Below are 18,489 nucleotides of genomic sequence, written 5' to 3' on the forward strand. Positions count from 1 at the left end.
GAGCTCACCAATTTTTAAAATTCTGTGTTAACAGGTCTCAGTGATCCTTTTGTCATCATCAAACTTGCTCCGCTCCACTTCTTCCCAGGGTCAAAGAGTCAGCAAACACAAGTCAAGAATAAAACGCTACATCCGATCTTCGATGAACTGTTCATCTTGTCAGTACTTTTGTTTCATTACCTTAATTCCCTGATTTAATTCCCTCCTGATATTCTTTATATATCTTCTTCATTTTTTATTACTAAACTATCTTGGGGACATTTCACAATTTGGCAGATGCTGATATGGTGGTAATGTGATTGCACTAGTAATTCTGAAGTCCAAATTAATGCATTTAAAGAAGTTCAATCCCATCACAATGGAATTTAAAATTAATAAATTCTGAAATAGGAAGCTAGTGTCAGCAACATTGACCATGAAACTACTGGACCATCATAAAAATCCATCTGGTTCACTAAGGTCTTTTAGGGAGTGAAATCTGATGTCCTTACCTAGTCTGGCCTATATGTGGCTGCAGATCCAAAGCAATGTGGTCAATTCTTAAATGTCCTCCAAAATGGCCCAGGAAGCTGTGGTTGCATCAAACTGCTATGGACAAGTTTAAAACAAAAGCAGATGGACCACCTGGCATCACTCTAGGCACTGGAAATCGCAAAGGAGTTCTGTGCTGAATCAGTCCAACCAAGTTCTCGTCATTGACATCTGGTGGCTTGTGCCAAAATTGGGAGAGCTGGCTACAGTCTAGTAAAGAAGTAGCCTGACACAATCATACTCACCAAATCATGTACACCAGTCTCTTAAGGTATCAGTACAGGTGGACAAAGTGGTTAAGGAAGTCTAGGATATACTTGACTTTATTAGTAATGATATTGTATTTAAGAGCAGGGAGGTTATGCTGGAAGTGTTTAGATCATTGGTCAGGCCACAACTACATTATTGTGCACACATTAGGAGGATGTGATTGCACTGGAGAGGGTGCAGTGGAGATTTACCAGGATGTTGCCTGGGTTGGAGAGTTTTAGTTACAAAAAAGGATTTGGTTTTCCTTCCAGAACAGGAGACTGAGAAGAGACATGACTGAGATGTATAAAGTTATGAAGGGCAATAATAGGGTAGACAGCAAGAAACTTCTCCCCTTGATGGAGGGATCAATGACCAGGGGGCATAGAATGAGGGTAAGAGCAGGTTCAGAGAGGATATGAGGAAATATTTTTTCACCCAGAGGGTGATGGGAATCTGGAACTCACTGTCCTGTAAGAATAATAGAGATGGAAACTTTCAACATTTAAGAAGGATTTAGATGTGCATTTGCAATGCCAAGGCACAGAAGAATATAAGGCAAGAGCTGGAAAATGGGATTCGAATAATTAGATGGGTGTTTTGACTGCACCAGATGTGATGGGCCAAAGGGCCTTTTATTATGCTGTAGATCTTTATGACTCTATAAATCATAGTTAACAGTTAATGTTCCAGACAACTCCATCAGTGTCCCTTAGTATGTCAAGTTTCACCAACAGGACAAACTCTCAAAGTTGGTGGCAAATTCGAATACATTCAGAAGCGAATCCTCAACATTTACTATGGATCCCATGAAATTTCATGGCATCGTGTTAAATGTGAGCAAAGACTCCTCCTGCAGATAGCCAGGAAAAGTCAAAATGAACATAGGCCCCTTAGGAAAAGGATCTGCGGAGTTATGGGGAAAAGGAGATATTTTGCATCAGTCTTCATGGTGGAAGATACTTCAAATATTAAGGAATATGGGGGAAGCATTAAGTTCCATCGCTATCACTAAAGAAGTAATATTATATAATCCAATGGGGCTAAAGGCTGATCAGTCTCTTGGCCCTTGTGGCATGTGCCTGGGGGCACTGAAAGAAGCAACGATAGAGATAGTGGATGCATTGGTTGTAATTTTCCAAAAGCCCTTGGATTATGGAGAGGTAATGGAGGATTAGAAAGCTGCCAATGTGACACTCCTATTCAAAAAGGGAGGGAATCAAAAAGCAGGTAACTTTATTACAATTTTGATTTGATTTGTTATTCACATGTACCAAGATACAGTGAAAAGTATTGTTTTGCGTACTATCCAGACGAATCATTCCTCACATAAGAACAACAGGGTAATACAACAGATTAGTATGACATCTATTGTTGGAAAAATTTGGGTATCAATTACTAAGGAATTCATTACAGAACATTTTGAAAATCAGAATCTAATCGCGCAGAAATGGTATGGCTTCATGAAAGGAAAACTCTCTGATGAATTTATTATTATTTTTCGAGGAAGCCTCAACCAGTGTGGACAGAGGAGAACCAATAGATGTGCTATATTTGGACTTCCAGAAGGGGTTTGACAAGATACCATCAAAAAGTTGTCATAAAATAAGAGTCTGGGGAGGTTAAGGTAGTATATTAGTGTGGATAGAGAATTGGCTAAGAGGCAGGAAACAGCAAGTGAGGAAAAAGAGTTCTTTTTCAAATTAGTAACCAGTGGGGTTTCATAGAGTTTAGTGCTGGGATTGCAACTGTTTACAATATATATTAATGACTTGAAGGAAGTGAATGTATTGCAGCTAAATTTGCAGACAACACAAAAATAGGTGGAAAATTGCGAATGAGATATAAATAGATATTGATTGTTTAACTAAGTGGGCAAAGAGTTGACAAATGGAATATAATGTAGGAAAATGTGAAGTTGTTCATTTTGGAAGGGAGAACAAAAGAATAGTATTATTTAAGTGGATAAAAGTTGCACAAAGCTGAAACACAAAGGAACTTAGAGTCATAGAGATGTATAGCATGGAAACAGACCCTTTGATCCAACTGGTCCTTGCCGACCAGATGTGCTAAATTAATCTAGTCCCATTTGCCAGCACTTAGTCCATATCTCTCTAAACCCTTCCTATTCATGTATCCATCCAGATGCTTTTTAAATGTTATAATTGTACCAGCCTCCACTAATTCCTCTGGCAACTCATTCATAGACACACCACCCTCTGCATGAAGTTGCCCCTTAGGTCCCTTTTAAACATTTCCCCCCTCACCCTAAACCTATGCCCTCCAGTTCTGGACTCCCCCAACCCAGGGAAAAGACCATGTCTATTTACCTTATCCATGCCTAATTGTGCACAAAAACAGAAAACTAGCACACAGATAATCAGGAAGGCTAATGGAATATTGGCCCTTATTTCTAGAGTAAGGAAGTCAGAATGCAACTGGACATGGTGCTGGTGAGACCACATCTGAGTACTGTGAGCAGTTTATTTTCCTTATTTGAAGAAAGATATCATTACATTGGATGCGTTTCAGATAAGGTTGACGAGAATGATCCCAGGTAGGGAGGGATCGTCTTATAAACAAAGGCTAAACATGTTGGAACTCACTGGAGTTTAGAAGATTAAGAGGTGATTTCACTGAAACATATGGGATTCTTAATAGGCTTGACAGGATAAATGCTGAGAGGATGTTTCCCCTAATGGGAGAGTCGAGGAAAAGGGCATAGTCTCAGAACTAAGACTGTGATGAGGAGTTGAGAGTCTTTGGAACTCCTTGCCACAAAAAGTTCTGGGGACATAATCCTTGTGATTGGTTTGAGTTATTGTTGTCACATGAACCAAAATACAGTGAAAAGTGTTGCTTTGCATGGTTGTGACATGCAAAGTGCATCAGGGCAGCAGAACAGAGTGCAGAATACTGTGCCACAGCTGGTGAGAAAGAGATCAACATTAACATCTGAAAGGTCCATTCTAAAGTCTGATAACAGCAGGGAAGAAGCTGTTCTTGGAACTGCTCGTATGTGTATTCAAACTTTTTTATCTTCTGCCCGACAGAAGATAACCAGGATGGGAGGGGTCTTTGTGTTGGTTGCTTTCCCTAGGCAGCGGAAAGTACAGCTGGAGTCAGTGGAGGGAAGGTGGGTTTGTATGATGGACTAGGCTGTGCTCACGAATCTCTGTAGTTTCTTGGGATCTTGGAAAGAGCAGTTGCTAAACCAGTGGTGCATCAATAAAAATTGGTAAGAGTCCTTGTGGACATGCTGAATTTCCTTAGCTTCTTGAAGAAGTAGACATTGTTATGCTTTCTTGACCATCACATCGATGTGGGTGAACCAGGATAGATTGTTGGTGATCATTACTCCCAGGATCTTGACGCTCTTGACCATCTCCACCTTAGCGCCATTGATGCTGACAGGGGTACCTTTACTCTGCTTTCTGAAGTCAATGACCAGCTCCTTCATTTTGCTAATGTTGGTGAAGAGATTGTTGTCTTCACGCCATGTTGCTAATCACTCAATCTCTTTCCTACGTTCGGTCTTATTGTTTGAGAGCTGACCTACAATGGTGGTGGTGTCAGCAAACTTGTAAATGGAGGTGGGGCAGAATTTGGCCACGTAGTCGTGAGTGTATAAGGAGTATCGTAGGAGGCTTAGTATGCAGCCTTGCGGGGCACTGGTTTTGAAGATTATTGTGGAGGAGGTGTTGTGAGCTATCCTTACTGATTGTGGTCTGCGGGTCAGGAAGTCGAGGATCCAGTTACAGAGGGGGAAGCCAAGACCACGGTCTTGGAGTTTAGAGGTGAGTTTGTTTGGAATTATGGTGTTGAAGGCAGAGCTGCAATCAATACGTAGGAGAAAATATAATGACGCCATGGGACAAACTGTTTCATTCCTGATGAAGGGCTTATGCCCAAAATGCCAACTTTCCTGCTCCTTGGATGCCGCCTGACCTGCTGTGCTTTTTCAGCACCACACTTTTCATCAATAAGTAGGAACCTTACGTAGGCATCCTTGCTATCCAGATCTCCAGGGATGAGTGAAGGGGCAAGGAGATGACATCTGCTGTGGACCTGCTATGCTGGGAGTCAAAATGCAAAGGATCTGGAAAACTTGGTAGACTAGAGTTGATGTGAGCCACTAATAACCTCTTGAAGCACTTCATAATTATGTAGGTCAGAGCGATTGGGCAGTAGTCATGGAGGCACTCTGAATGATTTTTCTTTGGCACTGGGATGATGATGGTCTTCTTGAAGCAGGTGGGGACTTCAAATCATAGTAAGGAGAGGTTAAAGATGTCTGCAAATACTCCCAAGCAGGATCTGAATGCATGGCTGGAGACTCCACGCAGGTCATTCACTTTCCATTGGTTCACTCTCAAGAAGGCCAGTCCGTGGCGGTTGTCATGCATCCAAGGCTGATGGGTCAGGTCATATAATGTTGCTGACATTCTGTTCAAAGTGATCATAGAATGCATTGAGCTCATCAGGATACTGTTGCCAGCAATTCTGTTTGACTTTTTTTTGTAGCCTGTTATATTATGCAAGCCTTACCACAAATGATGAGTATCCATGTGGTTGATCAGGGTCTTAAACTTAAGTTTGCTATGACCTCCTGGCCTTACTAAGGTCATATCTGGATTTCCTAGAAAGGTCAGGGTTGCCTGACTTTCAGATATTCTAGGTCTAAGGAGCAGTAACCCACCAGGATCACCAAGTCTGAACACCAGGAGGTATTGATTAGGAGGCAGATCCCACCTCCTGTCGCCTTGCCTGAGGACGAGTGATCCATGCAGTGAACTGAAAAACCCTCAGGTTATCGGACACAGTCAGGTGTAGCAGAGTGAGCCTTGTCTCTGTAAAACAGAGCACACAGCTGTTTCTCAATTCCCTTTGTAATATTTTGTACGTATTTAAGACTGAGATAGATTCTTGAACAACAGGGAAAACAAAGGTTATGGGGAAAATGTGGCAACGTGGATCTTGGGAATGTCAGAGCAGGCTCAAGGGGCTGAATGGCCTACTCCTGCATCTGTTTCTTATTGTGTTATGGTCTTACCTCATCCTTCCTCAACTAAACAATCAGTTCTATGGGACAGATCAGCCATGCAGAACCTGCAGCAGGTGGGCAGAGACCCAATTAGAGGGATAACTCTACTTGACCTGTTACAGATACATCTGACTACAATAGTATGGATAATAGATTAACCACTAGACAGGGACAAAGTTTGTAGTCCCAGTCGGTTGATCTCACACCTGTTCCAGGCTCTGTCAGTTAAGTGATCTCTTACAACCCTCCTGGTCTTCAGTAGTTTACTGATTGCTCACACTATGTATCGCATTCGCCTTTGTTAACATATATATGTTGCATTGCAATTTGCTTTATCTCTTTCAGCACTGTAACACAAGAGCAGTGCAGTAACAACACTGCCTGCGTTCACTTCACAGTCATGGACCACGACTGGCTCTCCACCAATGACTTTGCAGGAGAGGCTGTGTTGCAGCTGCAGGAAGTTCCTGGGTTCAATAAACCTGCTATTGCTGGAGGAATAAAAAATGTTTCCCCAGTATTTCTGAAACTGACGCATCCTGAACCCAGCGGTAAGAAAAACTTCACTACCCATCCATTGTAAAATGTTTAAAATTTCCATCTGCATGAAATTCAAGTTCATTATTCTTTCTTAAAAAAAAGCCCATCTTTAAATTTGACACTGACCAGTGGTGATGATGTAGTTTAAAACATATATTACAACCCAAGATGCTGATAGCGTTTCATTGGAAATGTTGATACAGGGATAAGCATTGAAGAGGGTTCATTTTTAGCAGTTTGTCCCATGGCGTCATTATATTTGCTAATTAACCCATTCAAAGATGCTACTGCATACTTCTGGAGCAGGTGGATCTTGAACATGGGCCTCTTAGCTCAGAGGTAGGGAGTCCATTATAACTTTGCCAACAACCCTGTTTATATTAAAATTATACCAGTGATACAGGAAAAGCAACTCTCAGGAGAATTCCCAGCCTGATTTTAAAATGAGGATTGGATGTATGTATGCACTGGTCCGAATAACACTGACTGCTAACCTGCTTCACCTGAAGACTACACATAACTTCATAGGCTGTGTGCAGTTCTATGTAAGATTTGCTAATAGATAATTAAGGGGGTTTAGTCACCAAAACATAGAAATGATCTGAATCTGGCCCAAATGCCAATTTCAGCTCTTTATTTAAAAATTTAACTTCTTCCCCTGTGGGTTGCAGCTTATCATCACTTACTCAACCCCACCCCTCAAAGATAATCACCATTCTCCAATGGCTTTTATTATACCGCTGTGGGCACTATCATCGGATGATTTGACAATGGAGGGGGGGGTTAAAGCTGAATCAGATTCCGCCCTTAGTAATGCCCGTACCCTCTAACAGGATTTACTGGACAACATCCACGAGTAAGAATTCTGACTGGTTTTTGTTCCCCATACTTACCAAGATCAGAAGTATCTTGGAGTCACATTTGTAATATTCCTGCCCTTACAACGCAGTTACCACCTCTTGCAATACACAAAATCTGAGGATACACAGTGCTGTCAATTACAGGTGTTTATTTTTGCAGTGATGAAACCAATCATGAAGATGCTGGAGGGCCGGGCCGCTGATAGAGAAGCACAGGACTTTGTTAAGATGATGAAGGAGCTGGAGGTGTCTCCGGATTAAATTCAAGCCAACTTGGAATAAGTGACTGCAATATGCGACTATACATAAACATTCAGAATTTCAGAATGTCAAGTGTTGGAGTGGTACTTTGTTGTGATGATAGTAAAGCTATGCAGGAGCTCCTCAGCATTGGAACATTATTGATCTGGCGCTGTGGCTTCTCACTGTCACCATTGTGGAAATACTGAAGTTGTGTTATAGTTCCTCAAACTTGTGCAATTCTGGAACTAATGTGGAGCTCCTTAAATTTGTGATGATATTGGTTCAATGCTGTAGCTTCGTTGTCGTGGTGATACTGATCCAGTGCTGAAGCTGCTCACTGTTGTGTGATTCACACCCTGTGCCGGACGTTTCACTGTGGTGACATAGATCCTGTATCAACTCACCTAACCATCATTGTGATATGGATCTTGTGCTGCAGTAGTCACTCTTGTCCCACAAATTTTTCATAATCCTATTTTTTGTGTTTTTTTTAAATTAAGTTTTATGACCCCTGTCTTTGCTCTTCTAAGTATTACAAAGAAATATTGTATAGTTGTGATAATTTTGTCTGTCAATTTTTTGTAATTGTAACTTTGAAAACATTTAAAAGAATAACACCAAGTGAGATGTTCTCTTGTTTTGTTTTCCCAATGAGACTTAAAACCAAGGTCTCAGCTGTTCAGTCTAGTCTCATGACCATATCTTTAGAATAGTAACTTTTCCCACTGCCTGGGCCAACATTTATCTTTTAACTAACTGGTCATTCAGTGCACTGCTCAAGGAGTCTTCATGTGTGCTAAAATGGCCACATAAGCAACTATACTTTCAATAGTACATTGTACATGAGGTGCTGCAAGGTATTTTTGAAGATGTGCTATTTAAAAGATCAGACTTTCTTTATATATTTTAGCATGACTAACACTTTGGAGGATGTTCCACAACATCTTTGTTGGAACCACTTTCATTTCCTCCAAATATAAGATATCAGAATATGTAAATATTGAATTTGGATGACTGGGATTAGACTGGGTGAGATATTAGAAAACATGAATGGAATAATCATTAAAAAGAATATAACCTGGTCATTATCTTGGATTATGGGATCCTCTCATGTGCCACATTATAACAATGATTACACTTCAGAAGTATTCCAGTGAATGTTATTCCCTTTGGATTATCCTGTGTCTGAAAGGTAAATATCCAAGTTTAAATATCCATTAAGCATTGCATTCTATACAGATCCTATTTTATTTTTTCTTTAAGAAAGAAGGCCCATGAGCAGGGAAGATGATTGCTTCCCCTTTGCATTCAGCTTCAAACCTTTGCATTGCTGATGGTTTTTACTGTTGGTTCCTCCTCTCTGCATGCTGTGTAGTCTCCTTTTAGACCAGGAACATCTGCTGTATTCTCCTCATCAGATTCACTATCTTCATCTTCCCCCTCAGAATCATCATCACTATCACTAATATCTCCTTCAGTCTCCACAACTCTGAAATAAATTATAAAGAGAATTGTGAAAGCCTCAAATTCTGCAATGAAAATATAAAATCATGGAAAATGCAATAGGTCAGGGACTATCGTAAGATTAATATTACCTGTTGTTGTTTTATTTAACCTGTGCTGTACATATCTTCAGTGTGTTTGATGGGACAGAAAACTCCTTCTCTGTACTGAAGCCTATAGTTAATCGGGCAGTGTACAATATTTGAATTCTTCATCCTCCAGGTCAATTTAATGTTTCTCTTTGAGATAAATGCAGTTTTTGAGGAATTAAGTGGTGAAAATGTGCTGCTAAGATTTTACAGGAAAGAAAACAATCGACAAATTCCTAATTGACACTGGTCTGATGTTATTAAAAATTGAAGGACGAATTGAAGTGAGACAACTTTGCACTTGTTCCCAACATATCCTGGTCTATTCTTATCCATTAAAATTTTTAAACTGTAAGGTTAAAGGCCTGGAGTTTGAGGATTAGAATATACAAAATTTGCCTGACATTGTACTACACTTGCTGCAGAAAACAGAATCCAATTTCTACACAAATTTGAAAGTATTTGTGATCACCTACACATTAAACAAAATCATTGACATAGGATTGCTTGAGGTGCATGAGTATAAAAGGAAAAGTTTAATTCATGTTGCCAACTAGAAGGCAAGATGCAAGCTTTAAATAGCTTTATCAAGTAAACTGAAACTCACTGATAACTTCTGCTGCACCAGAACAATGGTTGTACCTGTATCTAGTCAGGTGATTAACACTATAGATAGATGAACTCAGCAACCCTTGCACCACAGACCTTGAGAGCATGACGTGATGAACCATCTCCACCAATCCATCTAGTTAAGAGAACTAACTCACGAACCTCACTTTTCTAACAAATAGGCTTCACCAGTTTTGCATTGAAAAACGCGATTGAATAGTTCCATCAATTTAATTTCACGCTGAATAAGTTGTCTTCGAAGAAAACTCAATTTCCAAATTTTAAACTCTCATTTTGTAAAGTGTTACAAAGCCACTGGAAACCTGCTGTCCATGCCATCATAGCACCACCAATAGGAGATTAGTAGCACTGCAGCACAAGAACGATTTTGTTTACTAAATTTTTCCCAGGACGTGAAACGCTTGTGTTTCTAAACCCATTATGGTATAAAGCATTCTACTGGAGAAAACAGCCCAAGCTATAGCAGATGAAATAGAGTTGAGAAAATTTATGATTGAAATGGTCAGATTTGAGGACGAGGCAAAATCAAAAGGTAAAGAGAGAGTTCTCCAGAGGTAAGAGATAAACCCGTGGAAAAATATATCTGATTGTGGAGCCAGTGAGGGGAGGAAGTGCAGCAGTTTTGCCTGGAAGTCTGATCGGTGTATTAGGCTGTAGATTGTACTGAGTAAGCAGGGTAAGGCCATGGGAATAGCAAATGTGGTCAAGAATGTTAAATTAGATGAACTGTCAAATCTACATCCATCTGTCCACAACCACATTTGAGCTTTTCCCAAACAAGTATCCATCCCACATGCAGCAGAAACAGGCTTCAGTAAACTCATAAATAATATTCTGTGACTGTGCCCTCTCCAAAAACTTTGACGTATTTGATCTTGCCAACTTTCTGGAATAACAGTTCCCACTGTTCAGCTTGGTAGGGCTCCCCACATTTGTTTTACTGACCAAATTTTTACCAAACCATCTTCACCAACTATCTCTCTTCCCACATATATTCACACGTAAAGCGGCAACACCTAACTCTACTTCTCTCAGCTCCTTCACTATCTCAGTTTCGTCACATTGCTTGTCATATATCAAGTCTTGGATGAACCATAACTTCCTCCAACTTCCTTGGCAAGTCTGGAAGAATTGTTTTCAGTCCCCAAACAATTCTGTACCATCAGCTGTCTGTGCTCAAATTCACTGCCTAAACCCCTCACCTCCGAAACCCATCAAAACCCATGACTTTGAACATGCTCTTGACCACCTCTGTTGTTTTTCTATCAAGATGCTGAAGTAGTTGGTGACCATTATCTACACAAAAGCTGCTTTTTGTGGTTGGTGACCTGGAAATATGTGTACATAAATTGCTGAAGGTGGGCAAGCAGGTTAAGAAAGCAGTTTAAAAAGTTATAGCTAATCTTAGGCTTTATAATTATGAGAATAGAAGACAAAAGCAAGAAAGCTACAATGAATCTTTGTAAAACATTACTTCAGCCTCAATTGGAGTACTGCCTACAATTCCAGACATCTGACTTTAGGAAGGATGTGAATGCTTTAGAGAGGATGAAGAAAAAGAAATAGAAATTGTTCCAAGGATGAGAGGATTCAGCTATGTGCATACATTGGAGAAGCTGGAATTGGATTTGGTCTCCTCAGTGAAGACAGGATTGACAGGAGGTTGGTCAAAATCATGAGAGTGCTAAAGAAAGTGAACCCAGAAAAATGATTCTTATTGGTTGAATGGTGAGAACCAGAGGACACCAATAGAAGGTAAATGGCAAAGGAACCAAAGGAAGACATGAGGAAAAGCTTTTTTTTCAACGCTGCAAATGATTAGGATCTAGAACACACTGCCTCAGAGTGTGTTGATGGCAGATTCAACTGTGACTTTAAAAAGATTAGATATATATTTGAAAAGAAAAAAATTGCAAGATTATAGAAAAAAGGTAAAGAAGCGGGACTAGCTGAGTTGATCTTGTAGAGAGCCAAAAAAACTAGCCGAAAGGCCTCCTGCCCCACTGTAAAATAAAAGCAGAAAATGCTGGAAATACTAAGTTAGCATTCATGGAAGGAACAGAATTAACATCTCAGATCAATGACTCTTTTTGAGAACATAAGTCTGATGGAAGGCCATTAATCTGAAACATTAACTGTTTCTCTTCATATATGCTCCCTGACTTGCTGAATATTTGCACTATTTGTTGTTTTGATTTCAGATTTCCAGCATCTGTAGTATTTTACTTTTGTATGATTCTGCAAGACTTTCAAATTCAACAGGATATTCACGTCACTGTAAACATCAAATACACAATAAAGCTGCCAAGCAGGTTAGTGGGACTGAGGCTGGACAGTTATTAGCAGGAGCTGAATAAGGCGGCTTTGGTTTTCTCAATATTTATTGGCAAAAACATAACAAAATAAAAATGAACTATGAGATTTTACCTTCCAAGGTTGGGTCTATTGGGATTACAGAATTCTTTCCCCGAATCAACATCAAATGGATCTGAAAAATTAATTCTTCTGCAATTAGAAGACAACTAAGAACTTCAACACTTTACTCACTTTACATTTAGACCATTCTCCCTAAATTAACTGCTCTCATCAAGTTCCATGTTACATGCAGGCTTTCTGATCTTAACCATAAGCCAAGCGACATCATCTAGAACATAATCAAGCTTGAATACACTGTCAATGTTCAGTCCAAGTTGAAAAAGGAAGGGCCTCTTGAGAAAGGGCACCTGACAAGGAGCAAATACCTTAAGGATAAATTACGTGCAAGATGAGATTTTACCCTCCTGCTCCTCTGGTTCTCCATCTGAAGCCAGCCACTCCTGTTCAGCCTGTAGCACCTCTGCTTCGCTCCTGCACGCACGATACTTCTCCAGCAATGCTTGGTTTAGATTCAAAAACGTTTTCCCCCATTTGAATTTCTTTAGTAGAACCTCAGCCAGCTCTGGAAACCCTATTAGAAAAAGACACTGGGGTTAACATGGATGAACCTCTACCACTCCAGATTTCTTCAAATCCATGCCGAAGGTTGCTGCCTCACCTTAGGGCTGACGAAGGAGCTGGTGTTTGACTGGGGTGGACCAAGTTAAAAATCTCACAACACCAGGATATAGCCCAATAAGTTTATTTGGAAGCGCTAGCTTTCACAGCGCTGCTCCTTCATCAGGTGGATGTGGCCACCTGATGAAGAAGCAAATTTCTGAAAGCTAGTGCTTCCAAATAAACCTGTTAAACTATATCCTGGTGTTGTGAATTTTTAAACTTTGTCCACCTTAGGGTCGTTACTCTGTTCTGGCCCCACCCACCCTCAATAATAACACTCAAAAAAAAAAGCAGAAAATGAGATTAGATTAGATTAAGCTGTTATTTTTTTTCCACAGTCTAACAGTTTACTCTTCCCATCTGCACTTACTTATAAAATACAAAAGGCAGGAGGGTGTAAGGGTATTACTGGATTCCATGAAATGAAAAGTCAGTATAATTCAGTGACAATAGGAGGGAACTTTTCAAAATAAAGAAGTCATGACTGCATAACACATCCTGTTCTCAATTACCACAAACTTACCAACAATACAGAAAGTGGCAGCAAATGCCTCAACACAGGAAAGCTTGCAGGGTCGTCCATAATTCACTGGGTTAGCAGCAATGAGGTAAGGTAATAGTCTGGGATATCTTCCCTTCATTTTTGTGAATGGAGTGTCATCTAGTTTAGCCCAGGAGCAATCGATGACAGCCACACCACCTTGTGCCACAATCTCTCTGGAGAGAAAGCATGTACCCATTCAAAAACATCAAAAGAACATTGCTTTCATTCCTTACTTATCAACTTCTTGTCACTAGGAATAATCCTCAACAGAAGGACTCAAATAGAAGCAGCTTCTAGTCAGGGAGAAAGGGATTTTACTCTTTATCTAATACAAGGTGTACCTGTTGTGGGAGTGTTCGCTAGGACTGTGCAGACTCTATATTATTTTATTCTACATTTGTACCTGCACAACCTGTGCTGTGTTATTAAAAAAATTAACGAATTAGAATTTATTCATAAACAGAGAAAACATTTCTCAATTGAACATATTATTACATATTTCTAGTTAACACAGTCTTTCCTCATTTCTTAATCCAGATTCTTATTTTTAACGTTTATTTTACTCAACATTTTGCTTACCTGTCCATAGGGGAGACGTATCTGGTTCCCATGGGAGTGAGAACTAATCCACTGAACCTTTCACTGATACGCAAGTTGCGGACAAACCCTTTGCGAGCAAGCTTCCTGCCTGTACATCGCTTTGTGTCACAGTGCCCTAGTTCCCACATGGCCAGTGGACACGGGAACTGAAATGTGGGACACGACCCATCCTCAGAGACTCCATTATCAACAGCTGCAAATCAACCATTCCCACAGGTTATAGAACAAACAAATGTAAGCTCAATCAACAGTTAAGATGGTGTATCAAACTGAAGGTCATTTACAGGAATCTGAAAACTGCCCACATTGGGTAAATATTAACAGTAGGTTCAGAGTTTTTAACTTCCAGTCTTGTTAACGTACTGATAGTGTTCCACTGTCCTAGTGAGTTTTTGACCAGGAAGTAAGAAAGCAAGCAACCTAGAGTTCAGACTGAGAGAGAGAGAGAGAGAGAGAGAGAGAGAGAGAGAGTGTGACAAAGAGAGAGGGAGAATGAAATAGCCTCCCACTTACAGTAACAGACTTAGGCAGTTTACTCCTTCTAGGGCAACAATCACCCACCTTGTACAGCCTCATGAACATCTTCAGTGAATGACTCCAAGGAGCACCCTTTCTGCTGATGACGAGCATCCTTCCATTTTGGAGCTGCTCGCTTACTATTCTGTGTCTGTTTCTTCCGCCTCATTTGAACAAGGGTTAATGTGAAGCTGTTAATGATTTAGTCCATGGTGCCTGACAAAAACAATTATAGCCAGACAAGAATTATCAGCATCATTGTGTTATTTCAAATACAAACAACTTTGATAACACTACCAACATTTCCAGAAGAGGAAGCCTTGTATGTGCTAGTTCTTCACTGGAGCAGAACCAAACTAATCCTACTAAATGGAGGAGAAAGTGAGGACTGCAGATGCTGGAGATCAGAGCTGAAAATATGTTGCTAGAAAAGAGCAGCAGGTCAGGCAGCATCCAAGGAACAGGAGAATCGACGTTTCGGGCATGAGCCTGAACAAGGGCTTATGCCCGAAACGTTGATTCTCCTGTTCCTTGGATGCTGCCTGACCTGCTGCGCTTTTCCAGCAACACATTTTCAGCTCTAATCCTACTAAATACCACTCTTATCCCAAATTAATGCCACTGGGCCACTCTCACCCAAACTAATGCTAGTGCCTCACTCTTTGACAGCCCTGATCTCATGAAAAACCAATCCAGTGGACCCATTCTCAATTTAAACTAATCCAACAGCCGCGCCCTCTCTTTTGAACCCTATATCTGTGTTTGGAAGGTTCCACTTACCTAAATGCTATTTTCAACGTAAAGTTTGGCTTTCTTTTAGAATGAAGATATTCCTTTGCTTTGATGACTGCAGGATGTTTGGGTAGAAACTTTCTCAAAATGCCTTCAATCAATAAGATTAATTGATTTTTGATTGCATCAAAGGTGGCTGTGGTAATGTCATTTGTGCCAACATTTTCCACAACTGAAATATTTTTGTGATGAATTCACCACATTAGATTTATGCACATTTCCTTTGTCCCAAATGCTATATTTTTGCAATTAAAATTAATAAAACTGCTTAGTTGCTGAATAAAATTTTATTTTCTCATGCAAACAATTAAAATAATAAAGATTTCCCTAACTTATCTGTTGGGGTGTTCAATTCCAAACAATGATTTTCACTCTTAATGTTTTCAAATGTCACACTATCATCTTTTTTCTGACGAATTCTCTTAACTTGCATATTGATAAATTTTGCTATCAAACAAATAAACTGAAGCTGTAAATAACTACCAGAAGCCTTAACTCTGCTGCCCAGCTAAGTAGTTACAGATTTTTCCTCTGAGGTATCAAATTTGCTTTGGGTGTCAGGTAATTGGCTTCTTTTCACATCTGCTTGATCCCCTTCACTGCTACTGTGCTTTTAGTGCTGACACCGCATTTTCTTTTCCTTTCAAAGTTTGTCCCCTTATTTGTAGCTGTAAAAGGCTTTTATTAACTTACAGTTGTCTTCACTTGTTTCCCTGCAAGAGCTTTCTGGTCAGAGATTTTTCCTTCACAGCAGCTGTTCAGTTCTATGGTCCTTCTGACTGCTAGCTGGTCTAAAAGACATTTTGGAAAAGTGATTTTTCAAGGTCTTCTCTTCAAATAATTTCAGTTCTGTGTTTTGATCTTCACTATCGCCACGATTTTCTAGGCAGTGGATCTGGTGGCTGCCACCAACTTTTGTTGTGTGGTTCTATGCGAGAGTTTGTATTCAAGACAGGCTGACCGAAAAGGCAAGATTGTCAGGTTAGATTTTTATAGAACTATTTAACTGCATATCCATACTAAATACAACTATACATGATAACATGAGATATGCCAGGCTCTAACCTTACTGTTATATTGTTAAGACTATTTTCAACATATGCTTCAATCGACTTGGCAGCTCAGTGCTGCCTCACAGCACCAGGGACCCAGGTTCGACTCAGAACCTTGAGCGACTGTCTGTGTGGAATTCGCATGCTCTCCCCAAGTCTGTGGAGGTTTCTGCCAGGTACTCCGGTTTCCTCCCACAGTCCAAACATGTGCAGGTTAGGTGCATTAGCCATGGGAAATGCAAAGTTACAGGGATAGGGTCGGGGGATGGGATGTTCTTTGGAGGGTCGGTGTGGACCTGCTGGGCCAAATGGCCTGCTTCCACACTGTAAGGATTCTATGATTACCTGATCCTATGATCTCTCACACACCCATCTGCTATCTTCTAGCTATCATTTTATTTCTGCCTACACCTTGCTATTTATGCCCAGTGGCAGGGCGGTTCTGTGACATCACAGTTTGCTCCAGGGTCCTAAAATCTATGCACATCACCATAAACCCAAATTCATTCCATTACCTTACTGTCACCTCAAAAATTGCAGCACACTATTCTCATCAAAAACTAACCAATTCATCCTAACTAATCCCAATGCCCCATTCTCTACCCTAACATCTGTCTCCTCCTGTTTGGAATTTATATTTAAAATTTGTCTTTAATATTCCCCACAGGAATATTTTCAGATTTGCATTTCCTAGGGTCCGAGTCTACTCTTGGACCCGCATGCTTCTCTCCTCATTACCAGCCAAGCCTCAGGGCTGTCCTTTGTCAAATGACAGTGAGAAGGGTGGAGCCACAGAGAGAGGAAAGGGGCTGAACAAGAGCTTCCACTCAGGAAGCAGAGACAGAGATCTGCCTTCCCAGAAACCTTTCAAGGTTAATTTCCTACCCGATGCCGAGTGACAGATGACCGCATCAATACCTCTCACCATTCATCATGAGCTTATATCACATTACACAACTGGATACCATCACAATTTTCCATCTATTTCACCAAATCTCACTGACCATCAAAAAACGGATTCACCTTTCTTCTCTATTATAATTTTCTATACAATCAAAACGAATGACATCACACTTCCTCACATTATACTCATCTGTCACTCAGTTGCCTGATTACTTGGCCTGTATAAAAGTCTTTGTTGCCTCTTGTAAGTTGGGGTAAATTGTAACTGCAGGGTATATAATAGCTGAGGAATCTTTAAAAAGTGTGCTAAGGGATTGACAGTACTGAGATGAAGAGAAATTGCTTCAGTTAAAAGATTTGAGGAGAAAGTGAGGACTATAGATGCTGGAGATCAGAGCTGAAAATGTGTTGCTGGAAAAGTGCAGCAGGTCAGGCAGCATCCAAGGAGCAGGAGAATCGACGTTTCGGGCATCAGCCCTTCTTCAGGAATCTAGCTATTCCTGAAGAAAAACGTCGATTCTCCTGTTCCTCGGATGGTGCCTGACCTGCTGCGCTTTTCCAGCAACACATTTTCAACTCAGTTAAAGGATTCTCTACTAGAGAGCCTCATGGCTTTAGACTTGTTACATCCTGCCAACTTGGAAAATCTCCTGGATATCTCTACTGTTCACTTCCTGTTAAATAATACATTATTACTCTTGATTCCCATTAGCGCCGATCATGTACACCAACTTTTCACATGGCACCTTCTTCGAACCCAAGTACATTATACAACTAATGGTCTTATAACCCAAATTAACAGTAACACCCCTTTAAACATCCAAATACATTTGTCAAATTCAATTTTCTTTTTGTAAATCCACATTGACTTTGTCTGGTCATACTGTGAATTTCTAACTACACTGTTAAGACTTCCTTTAAAACATATCCCACTATTTTCAGTAGAATGGTGCCAGACAGCTCTCATTCTTTTTCCTGATTTCCTCTCTTCTTGAATAGTTGCTAAATTGCCAGCTTCCAAACTGCTGGCACTGTTCTAGCATCTAAAGCACTTTGGAAAATCGTAGCCAGCGCATCAAAATCTGTGCAGGGTTCTCATTAATCCCTTCAACGAACTGCGAGAAGAGGGATAGGCTCAAGGCCTGGAGCCAGACCAAGGAGTGAACTCCAGGAGTAGGCCCTTCAGGCAGGGGCTGGCACCGTCTCCAGTGAATGAGGCCCCGAACTCACGGGCTTCGCTCCGATCGGATCCACTCCTTTGGAAAACTGTGAAACCGAACCTTCACTCCGTGTACCAGGAGGGGACGCGCGGTTCCGGGTTACCCGGATACGGTGGGGTAGTTCCGGTTCCGGGTTA

The 18,489-nt window shown here is 40.6% G+C and overlaps 2 protein-coding genes across 13 annotated transcripts in view; one reads left to right on the forward strand and one right to left on the reverse strand.

Annotated features, from left to right (window-relative positions):
• The window catches only part of baiap3 (BAI1 associated protein 3), an 81,211-nt gene extending 73,713 nt beyond the window's left edge, over positions 1 to 7,498 (forward strand). For all 4 annotated transcript variants that reach the window (XM_072559530.1, XM_072559532.1, XM_072559533.1 and 1 more), the window contains 3 exons: positions 35 to 158; positions 6,170 to 6,375; positions 7,385 to 7,498. In XM_072559530.1, the coding sequence (XP_072415631.1) occupies positions 35 to 158; positions 6,170 to 6,375; positions 7,385 to 7,485 (431 nt within the window). In that variant the 3' untranslated portion in view covers positions 7,486 to 7,498. The remainder of the gene's footprint in view (positions 1 to 34; positions 159 to 6,169; positions 6,376 to 7,384) is intronic.
• tsr3 (TSR3 ribosome maturation factor) lies at positions 135 to 18,488 on the reverse strand. 9 transcript variants are annotated; one of them, XM_072559535.1, is made up of 10 exons: positions 18,363 to 18,488; positions 15,871 to 16,133; positions 15,166 to 15,268; positions 14,431 to 14,601; positions 13,849 to 14,062; positions 13,249 to 13,442; positions 12,466 to 12,636; positions 12,117 to 12,177; positions 8,788 to 8,956; positions 7,357 to 8,652 (listed from the first exon to the last, which is right to left on the reverse strand). In XM_072559535.1, exons 4-10 carry the CDS (start codon positions 14,552 to 14,554, stop codon positions 8,563 to 8,565), a joined length of 1,023 nt encoding a protein of 340 aa, XP_072415636.1. In that variant the 5' UTR covers positions 14,555 to 14,601; positions 15,166 to 15,268; positions 15,871 to 16,133; positions 18,363 to 18,488; the 3' UTR covers positions 7,357 to 8,562. The 9 variants fall into 9 exon arrangements, with proteins under 9 accessions (XP_072415644.1, XP_072415636.1, XP_072415641.1 ...); XM_072559540.1 differs by having other exon boundaries at positions 15,871 to 15,968; positions 18,363 to 18,483; XM_072559543.1 differs by lacking the exons at positions 7,357 to 8,652; positions 15,166 to 15,268 and adding an exon at positions 135 to 5,226 and having other exon boundaries at positions 18,363 to 18,486.
• Position 18,489: the final 1 nt, after the last annotated feature.

This window comes from Chiloscyllium punctatum, chromosome 40 (assembly GCF_047496795.1).
Source record: "Chiloscyllium punctatum isolate Juve2018m chromosome 40, sChiPun1.3, whole genome shotgun sequence".
Taxonomy (NCBI): Eukaryota; Metazoa; Chordata; class Chondrichthyes; order Orectolobiformes; family Hemiscylliidae; genus Chiloscyllium; species Chiloscyllium punctatum.